This window comes from Protomyctophum bolini (assembly GCF_963924005.1).
Source record: "Protomyctophum bolini genome assembly, chromosome: 12".
Lineage (NCBI taxonomy): Eukaryota > Metazoa > Chordata > Actinopteri > Myctophiformes > Myctophidae > Protomyctophum > Protomyctophum bolini.
In genome coordinates, this window is record NC_137873.1 from 28,768,382 (window position 1) to 28,778,891 (window position 10,510).

The 10,510-nt window shown below is 44.1% G+C and overlaps 1 protein-coding gene across 2 annotated transcripts in view; it reads right to left on the reverse strand.

Moving 5' to 3' along the window:
- Positions 1–175: 175 nt before the first annotated feature.
- The window catches only part of rnf31 (ring finger protein 31), a gene marked incomplete at its 5' end in the record, with an annotated part of 18,346 nt that continues 8,011 nt past the window's right edge, over positions 176–10,510 (reverse strand). For both annotated transcript variants that reach the window (XM_080779310.1, XM_080779309.1), the window contains 13 exons: positions 176–1,034; positions 1,877–2,042; positions 2,463–2,559; positions 3,594–3,642; positions 4,161–4,271; positions 4,957–5,069; positions 5,586–5,700; positions 6,404–6,493; positions 6,685–6,783; positions 7,261–7,434; positions 7,716–7,922; positions 9,083–9,268; positions 9,981–10,139. In XM_080779310.1, coding sequence (XP_080635436.1) covers positions 984–1,034; positions 1,877–2,042; positions 2,463–2,559; positions 3,594–3,642; positions 4,161–4,271; positions 4,957–5,069; positions 5,586–5,700; positions 6,404–6,493; positions 6,685–6,783; positions 7,261–7,434; positions 7,716–7,922; positions 9,083–9,268; positions 9,981–10,139 — 1,617 coding nt within the window. In that variant the 3' untranslated portion in view covers positions 176–983. The remainder of the gene's footprint in view (positions 1,035–1,876; positions 2,043–2,462; positions 2,560–3,593; positions 3,643–4,160; positions 4,272–4,956; positions 5,070–5,585; positions 5,701–6,403; positions 6,494–6,684; positions 6,784–7,260; positions 7,435–7,715; positions 7,923–9,082; positions 9,269–9,980; positions 10,140–10,510) is intronic.

A 10,510-nucleotide genomic window follows, 5' to 3' on the forward strand; every position in this document is an offset into this window, starting at 1 on the left:
TTTGAATTTCTTTCCTGTGCTAATATATACTTTGCGACACGTTAGCGCCATGGCTATATTTGTACACTGAATTATGCTTTAAGGGAGTATTTGAATTATTTAATTCATAGGCCAATCTGCAAATCAATTATGATGCTCCACAGATGTCCTTATACTTTTATGTCGTTGATTTCCGCTCAAATTTATTGCCTGAGCCTTTTCTCCTTGTCTGACTCTGTTTCTGCTAAACAGGACTGGCATTGGGTGAGAGGCAAAGGTTTTACATTTGCAAGGTCTGTAAACACTAGAGAGACAGTATTGTATTTTCAATTATGATGGACAGAGGAAGTTCCTAAAATCATATTTAAAATCTCCAAGTCAATCAACACTTGAAACATTATGGAACCATAAAGTCCCGTCATTCCACAGTAAAATAAATGGCACCTGCGTGCACGCACGCACGCACACATGCACACACACACACACACACACACACACACACACACACACACACACACACACACACACACACACACACACACACACACACACACACACACACACACACACACACACACACACACACACACACACACACACACACACACGCGCGCACAGCACATATTATGCCACCATCAAATAAATAAAGACAATGATAGTTGTACAGCCATACGCAGAATAAAATCAGGACATGTGATGATGTGGAGTGCTTCTTCCTGAAAGCAATAACCACTGTACTGTAGATCAGTTTCATATCACCACGTTGAAGATGTGGGATCCTTGAGCAGAACTTTGCACACAAAGTTTGTACCAACATCAACACAGAATGTAAGATGTCAAGATTTTTTCTGTCTTGTCTTTGTCATAAAATGTAAGAATCAATAAAAATATTATTGAAGAAGATGTCAAGATCTTGAGGGTAATTTAACAACCCATCAGTCCGAAGTAGGTTTCTGCTAGATTTACATTGGCAAATGACAATTTTTCTCGATAAGATGTTGTCTTTATTTCTTGCGCGGGACCTTGTCGCCTAGCGGAACCTCGTTCATCAATTTCTGAGAAGAGAGAGACAGTAACACAGAGGCTTAGTACTGAATACCACTATAACATGTTATTACATAATAATAGTATGCAATGTTATATAGATTTTTTTCTTTTAGTTGTTCTTGTTTTTTTCCCCTGACAAGGTCAATAAAGAATGAAGAAGGGAAATTATTGTTTGCCGAAACGTTGGTCTTTCAATAAAAAGGTTTTTTGCATCGTGACTACAAGCTGTGTGACCTCTCCTTCCTTTACAAGTGAAAATAATTTTCAACAAGAACGTTCTTTCTCCATTCATTGTATGGGAACATCTCTGTGAAGCCACACTTTCTTTTAATTCTTTCTGTGCTATCTACGATTATCATCGTACCCCCCAGGCTAGGGTATGGCATCAGCCAATCCCCCCCGTATACTCCATATATGAAAGCGGTGACCGTCAATTTACCTTTTAGCATTGCTCCGGTTGCTATGGAGACCCTCCGTCCCCAACAGCTCCATTGAGCCTCCATTACAACATGACTTTCAAAGCCTTGTATCTTGTAGCTTCGAGCGCTGTCCAGGCTGAGCTGTCGCGCATCCCGACGATCGTAAATCATTTGTGACTTTGTCTCGCATCGCTCCGGACATGTAACTGTTTCTGACGAGAGCTAAGGGCTATGAGCGATCAATGTGCTCACAACAACAGCCCCCACCTCACTGATAACCCGGAAATGAAACAAGGATCGTAGAGTGAGAGTGGAGAAGAAGTGGCTGGCGTCATGTTATATTCGGTTCCTCCAGCTCGATATGCTATTTCTGCCAAGTGTTCGCCCAAGACTAGAGATGATGATTATAGGGTTCATGGGGTAAATGTTACCTCTAGCATTCTGCTGTAGAAGGTGAAGTCATCCTCGGTGTTAACTCTGGCGTCATCCACTTGGTATCTCCTGCAGGCCAGTACCAACTCGTTGGCGTTGAAGAGGGGTGCCGGGTCAATGGAGTGTCCGTTGATCAGACTCACTAGGTACTCCCGGTAGTGCTTCCTATAGCAGTGGTGGGAAAAAGCACCCAAATGTTTTAGGCCTGACTAGATTCCACAAAATGTCTTCTAAATCCTAACAGTTTTCTGAAAAATCCATGTTTCTATGTCAGTGGTGCTCAAACTTCTTCATGTCAAGGACCCCCAGAATGATATGTATTTGGTCGCAGACCCCCATCAGAAAATATATTGTTCCAGGGACTGTAGTTGACGATGAATTGTCATATAAATAATTGCGACTAACGATTTAATTGTGTTTTGGGCATTTCTGTTGAACTTTTTAGGGTCGGCGAATAACTGACAATGACTGGTACCGATAATCACATAATTAAAATCACAACCCCTGCTTGCAAGGAAACAACATGTATTATTCAGATGGCCAGTGTGCCCAGGCTAACTAAACGAGTAGTGGATGAAGGCGTACTCGCAGAGGCCAGCGTGTCCAGGCTGAGTGTGAGCCCCACAGGCTGAATCTGACTGTTGTCCTCCCTCATCCTTCTGCTCCAGAACTCCACACAGACCTGTCCATGGAGAGAGAGATGGAGGAGAGGGGGGGGGGGGGATGGGAGAGACAGAGAGAGAGGGGGGGGAGGGAGAGAGAGAGACGGGGGGTTGAGGGAGAGAGAGAGAGAGAGAGAGAGAGAGAGAGGGAGAGATGAATGAGAGGGGGAGAGAGAGAGGGGGGGAGAGGGGGAGGGAGAGACAGAGAGAGAGAGGGGGAGAGAGAGAGAGGGGGGGGAGACAGAGAGAGAGAGGGCGGGAGAGAAAGAAAGAGAGGGGAGACAGAGAGAGAGAGTGGATGAAAGGCAGGAGGGGAGACAAAAGGAGAGGGAGAGAGAGCGCAGAGGACAGATAATTAGAGATAATACAAATGAGCTTTTAATTTTCAATCTCTTTAAATTAATTAACTAACTTTAATCCCCATTTGATTCCCTAGCTGTGTCGTTTTTTTCTGTCTGTTTTAATCTTTTTTTTTTTTTTTAAGTAAATTTATTCAAAGAGTATGACATGTAATTTTCACAGACAGAGAATATGACTCTTCGTTTTTTTACATTTTCTCCCACAACTCCTTTCCCAGTCGTCCCCACCCACCCACCATCTTTCCCCACGAGGCCAGACATACAAACAACATATAAACACAGGTATAAAACCAATAGGTTGAGTACAAAACAATACACACTACATACAGTATATACACAGGTATAAAACCAATAGGTAGACAAGATACTAAAATACAAAGAAAGGGATCATATGGTTATGATTAATAAACAACTTCAATGGGGGGGTCTGTTTTAATCTTTTTGTTTTATGGTGTGTGGTAGCCTGGTAGGCCACATGCATACGTGTGTCGCTAACCACTTGTTAGGTTGTATGTGTGCTTATTTACATTAAGTAAGCAGAATGACTGTGTGTGTGTGTGTGTGTGTGTGTGTGTGTGTGTGTGTGTGTGTGTGTGTGTGTGTGTGTGTGTGTGTGTGTGTGTGTGTGTGTAATTGTGCATGTGTGTGTGCAGCCGTGTGCGCTCACGCGTGTGTGTGGGTGCGAGCAGCCGTACCTTCCTGTGTTCCAGGTGGAGGGTCAGTATTGAAGGTCACTGCATTATTCTATTCAAACACACAAAACAAACATGGCTTTGGTCAGCTTCAACTGTTAAACTCTACCCGTCTGCTAATACTGTTTAGATTGTCTGGCTTTGAGTCATCCGTAAGGTGCATTCACACCGCAATGCGAAAACAATTATGTTGGTTCATTTGTGTGAAAGGTGCAGATGTTTTTCCAGACACTTTAGTTTAAAGCCACTATAAACTTAAAGAATTGGTATTTTAAACATGGAGCAGTAGCCATTCCTACTAATTCAATATAGATTTTTTACAATCGACTGCGCTTTATTTGTCACAGTCGACAATTAGCTGAGGTTTGATTATTTATTGTACAGCCCTAGAAGGAACTCACCACAAACATGGACAAAACAAATTTTGCTCCTGTTTTGTGGAAATTAACAATGCAAGAAATAGGAAATAAATAAGAAAACTATGCAATAGAAATGCAATCTAATCAAATAAAACAGACATAACGGTTGTGCATGTGTGTGTGGGTGCGTGCGTGTGTGCGTGTAGTGTACCTGCAGTAAAGCCTGCAGTCTTCCAGGCTCCCAGTCTCTGAGATAGAAGAGGCAGTCCCTGGGGTGATGGGCATGCAACCCTGACACTCTGCACTGGTCCACTGCACATGTCTGCACAGGAGAGGAGAGGAGAGGGAGAGGAGGGGAGGGGCAGAGAGGAGAGGAGAGGAGAGGAGAGGAGAGGAGAGGAGAGGAGAGGAGAGGAGAGGAGAGGAGAGGAGAGGAGAGGAGAGGAGAGGAGAGGAGAGGAGAGGAGAGGAGAGGAGAGGAGAGGAGAGGAGAGGAGAGGAGAGGAGAGGAGAGGAGAGGAACATGCACGAGAGAGGAAGGACAACAGAAAAGGAGAAGACAAATGAGGAGACAAAACAGGAAGGGACAGATTGACAAAGTAGAAGTTGTAGAAGAGGAGGGAGGGAGAAATCAGAGATGGAAGGAAGATAAGACTACAGTCTTATCTACAGTGTTCTCCATTGGACTCTTTGCACTAGCTGGTATTGACTGGTAATGAAAATATGGAGTTCCATTGTTAAAGACGCTGTGTTTTGACGTTATTGTTATCATTCCAGGGGGTCACCAGCCAAATGACTGATAGTTAGAATCCGAATGGACCCTTAATTACAGTCAGTAACAATTACAAATGGGGGTCTGTGTGGCCTAATGCATGTGAAACTGGGGGCTCTATAAATAAAAAAAAAGACTGCCAATCACTAGTAATAGTATAGAAACATGCTTAAATTCAGAACTCAGAACAAATATTCAAACAATAATATGACCAATATAACAGAGTGACCCTCACCGTGTGGAAGGGGTTGTTACAGCCACTGCAGAACTGGTAGCGACACTGGGAGCAGCAGAAATGCATACAGCCCCCTTTAGACAAGGCATACTGGAATCGACAATTGGGACACGCTATGGGAGGGAGAGAGAGAAAGAGAGAGAGATGTTAGGAGGAAGGAAGGTGGTAACTATGAGGGAGACCAAAGAAGGAGCAGGAAGGGTTAAGAAAGAAAATCTGTCATTGAAATGTTAGTTCAGTCAGCAATGGTACCATGTTCAGAGTTCCCACACATCTTTACATTTACACATCTTTCATTTCCAAAAAAATCTTTCCAAACCTTTTCCAGAATATTTAACCCAATTTCCAGGCCTACAGTATATAACAATCATTCAGCGCAATAATGAGTATTTTACTCCTATGTGCAATGCACAAAGACAGGCAGTGTAGCAAAATTAAGCACAGAATGGTATAATTCCATTACAAATTCTGTGCCAAATTTATACATTATAAATGCATAAATATATATATTGTAGTGACCCATCCGCAACATGCTCCTCCTAGCGAGCTAGCTCTCTAGGAAGGTAGTTGATGGATAGAGTGTGTGTGTGGCGTGCACATGTGCATGTGTGTGTTTGTGTGAGACTGACTGATTCCATTGTCGCGCAGGTAGCCGGCCAGGCCTTGACGTTGGTATTCTGGGTCGTTTTCCCTCTTCCATGACTGATACTGTTCACAAGAAAGACCTGCATGCTGAGACTCCCACTAAAACGCACACACACACACACACACACACACACACACACACACACACACACACACACACACACACACACACACACACACACACACACACACACACACACACACACACACACACACACACACACACACACACACACACACACACACACACACACACACACACACACACACACACACACACGTTGAGACTGAGAGGGCGGTGGTGGCTTGTACAGGCCTGTAAGTTCTGAACAGATTCACGCAATACCATGAAACTTTGTACAACAGCTGGTCATGAAGCAAGGAAGAACGTTCACTTTGCACATCCATTGCCAAATAGCGGGTGTGTCGGTTGGCCGCGTTGGATCTACAAGCTCACAGTGCGTTGCAGCACAACACGTTGTGAGTTTGTACATCTGCTAGTGCTATTTTATCGGCACTACAGTATTACAGTTGAATAAACTCAGTTTGTTTCTCAGTGCATAATTCCCTCTATCCAGTTACAGAACCTAACAGTGTTAACTGGAGTATCTTCTGAAGGTTATTATTACCTCGTCTTATATAATATTTCACTGATTGTTATAAGAAACAAATCCAAAAAGACAGAGAAAGATAAAGATGGCGACGATACCAGGATATTTAACAAAAGAGTGCATACAGTATTTGGTTAATGAAACAGATGCATATTTTAGTGCACACACGCACGCATGCACACACAACTTACAGGTTTTTTGCACTGAGCACAGAAACTGTTGCGACACTGAAAGCATGTGACCTTGAGCTGGTCTCCATCGTAGATGAACCCATATGAACACTGAAGGAGAGGAGAGAACATGTGTTTATTTATGTATTTAGTTTTGACATAATTATTGAAATGCTCAACTCATTTTAGCATAGCCTCTAGTGTTAGAGTTAGAAGCCCATTGTCTACTTTTCAAGTAAATATTAAAGGTTTCATCTTAATTATGCCCGTCAAAATAACCGCTGAGCAGATGATGTACTTACATGGCTACACCAAAGGAACTTGGGGTCCTTAATGAGAGCTTGTTCTGTCAGCTTCTTATGAAAGAGTTCATAGACTTCTGGCTCCAGGCACTCTCGCAACTGTGAAATGAAATTCAGTTCACTTCACTTCAAGTTACCTGAGCCTTCAACCCTACAATGCAACTACTTTACACTGACAATGCGCAGAAAGGTTTTCAATGTAATGACATTATAATTGTGAGAGGTTTCTCAATTCACTCTTCTGTTGCCCTCCTTCCCTGGATTGCAAAAGGTATTTCTGTGTCTTTAAATAGAGACGCACGATGCATTGCGAGAACAGCCAACCTACTCTAAGTTCCAGAGTAATGTGTTGTGTTCAGGGCCTCAGGCACCCCAAAAGGGTCTATTTGGTTCCATTTGTATGCTCTCAGAGTTACTGACCTGTAAGGGTTCCTAACTATGAATAATTTAACTGTGGACCTCCTGGAACCCCCTCAGGGTCTGGGGGTCCCTGGACCGCACCTTGACAACCTCTTTTTTCCTGAACTTGTGTTGCTCATTTAAGCATACACATGGAACAACGCCCTTAGGCTTTACCTGGATGTCTAATGTGGAGAAGTAACTGTTGAGGTGCTCTGGGTCATTTATGTCCGGCTCCCAGCACACAGGACACACCATGTCCCTGATGTGTTTGTCCCTCACGGCAATGGTGAAGTGCTGCTGGAAACAGCCACAGCACACTGAGCACTGGCACGATGTCAGAGACTGCATCTGAGAGGAGAACGTGAGACATGGGAGAGGGAGGAGGAAAAGAAGAGGAGAAAGATGGAGGGTGAGAGGCAGAAGTTTCACTATGCATAAGAGTATAGCCCTAAAACTAAAATTGTCCAATCCTTGTAAGAGGACCAGCAACATGTTTTTACCACTGGGCAGGTTTACCTAATGTTTCTATTCCTGGGATTGGGATTAGGTCCTCACAAGGTACAAATAAAGAATTGAATGTATATTTTAACATGCACACACACACACACACACACACACTCCCCCCATACCTTATTATGTGGGAAGACAGAAAGGCAGATTGGACATTCTTTGGCCAGCACCCTCTTGATGAACTCCCGATCGTGAGATTCCCCTACAGCCTGCACTACGTCCTCCAGGGAGTAGGTGGCGCTGCGTTCCAGGAGCAGGGACAGCGCCAGCTCACAGCGGCCCCAGCTCGGCAGGTTGTAGACGGCCAGTAATCTCCTACATATACGCTGAAGGATGACATGCAGAAATAATTAGAAATACACCATCGTGTGAGACAAGTGGTGCAGTATTTTCTGTTCACTAAAGTGCTGGCGAGACGGGGAGACCCCTGTTACTGTGCAAACAGTCTACACATTAGGGCTGTCAGAACGAATTTCATAATATGAAAGAAATTCGAATATTAAAAAATATATATATATTCGAAAGCTAAAATTGCCATTCGAATGGAGCTTTTATAATTTATTAATTCTATTTAATATTTTTATTTTGTTTTATGTTATTTTATCCGCTCACTAAATGTATTGAGTAACGCATCTACCGCTGTGAAATCTCCCCGGCCGCTTCCACTGCATGTGAAAAGGTGCACGCCGGTCACGTCGCAGAAGAGGTCATTGATTGGCTAAAGTAGGGCCAGATTTCAGGGTAAGCCAATCAGAGACAGTCTACAGGGTGGGCGGGCTTACTGGCTGTAGCACATTTAATCACAGACACACAAACCCTTGTAACACATACATAGATACTAGTATACTACGCAGACAGAAATCGCCGGTAGAACGAAAATCATAATACAGTCTCACGACGCAACTTTATTGCACATCTGTGCTTGCCTTTCATCCACGCTTCTATAGCCTTTTAAATCTCATTTCCCATCCACGGGCACAAGCAAAGTGATATCAGCATCTTCCACCCGATCTGTGATGTTGTTTCTGACGAGGGTAGCAACTAGTTAGCATGGGAGCTAACATTAGTTTAACTCTGGTCCATATAGTTAGAAGCCAAGGAGTCCTCCTTAATAACACACTCGATGCTGCGTTTACACGGGCAGACACAGACGAATGCTAATATCATTTGGAGCAGGCCGAGCAGCTACTGTACACGTCTGTTTGCATCAACATGTTGCTGGCTTCACAATGAATGATAGATTTTATCGTTGCCTCTGCCCGTGTTTAATGGTCAGGATTTCACTGTCCACAGAAGGCAGACCTGTCAAAACTATGCACTTCCCAAAACTCACAAGACATGCCAGCCACGTGTATTATTATAGGCTAAATATGAGCTAAAATAAACAATGTAAATATTCGAATATTTTCGAAAATTACAAATAATTAAGCAATGAAATTCGAATTGGATTATAGAGGTGAACTGACAGCCCTACTACACATCGCACCTGTTTGTCGGGATGATAGATGTCTATGGGCGGCTCGGGTTCGTCGCTCCACATGCGCTGGTGGAAGGGCTCCAGCAGGGGTCGCTGCAGTAAGGCCAAGGCGCCGCGCACCTCACCGCCACTCTGCCTCAACACCTCATGGCAGCGAGGAATATCATCGAAGCCTAAAGAACACAGCTCCTTGACCTGAGGGAACGGAAGGGACAGAGAGACACAACAGCCTTTATGACAGGGATTCTTTAATTGTGAGGACCCCACCAGTTTGTTACTGTATGTATTAAGCCATGGACCCACATAACTCTTGAGAGTGGTCAAATGTAACCATACTGACCCGTAAAAGTTACATTTGGTTCCTAACTATAAATCACGTTGCTGTGGACCCCCTGGAATGGAACCTTCAAGGACCCCTGGGGGTCCCCGGACCCCCCTTTGAGAGAACCACCGTTGTATTCAAATGGGCTATATGCATGCAGAATAACTCTTCCTACTTCCAGGCCGCTTCCCTACTTCCATCACAGGTGTTATACCGATGATACTTATTAAGGGTCTGTTCCATTTAGTGTGCAGTGGTTCTCAAACTTGATAATTTCAAGGACCCCCATAACTCTGAGAGTGTACAAATGGAACCAAATGGAAATGGACCATTTGGTTACACACCCGTACAGGACCATTTGGAACCCACTGGTGTAGCAGAGTGTTTCCAGTGAGCCAACAAGAACAATATAGCAGCACCCTGACTCTGTGTTGACCAGAATGGAACAGAGACTTCATTAGTATCAGCGGTAACACCTGTGAAGGCAGTAGGGAAGGGGCCCAAGTTCTTTCCAAAATGGCGTGAATGCATATAGCCCATTCAACAGGACTTGATGTGTTTACAGAGAGGGACATAATGCTGTACCTTGGCGTCTCTGTCACGGAGCGCCTGTCTGGCAGCTCTCTCAGTGTCGCCCCCTGCTGTCAGCCAGGCCTGTTTGGCCTCTGCTCTGGACAACTGGATCACACCTGGCTCCCCCTGCTTCCCATCATCCTCGCCGGCACTGGGGTTGAACACGCCATTCTATGGTAGGATGCAATGGGTTTAAAAAAAAAACATTCATGAAAAGTACACCAAATGAGGACTGACATGACGTGTTTTAAAACAGAACAATGACCGGAGCTAATTAGGCTAATGCCTAATGTATGCTCCTTCGCACAGCTGCAGCGAGCCGGAATTAGGCATCCTACAAGCTCACAATGCGTCGTGGATGTGAGGCGTTATCAGCTAGTAGGTTGATGATTCCTTTTCCTGATTAAAAAGGTTTCACCATAGCTCCAGATGATCTCTGCATTTAATTTGGGACACATTGGCTGCATAATTTCAGTCAAAAAATGACCTACAAACCAGGGTCCCAGGCAGCTGCCTGTACCTCCCTGTGCGCCGCATCACAA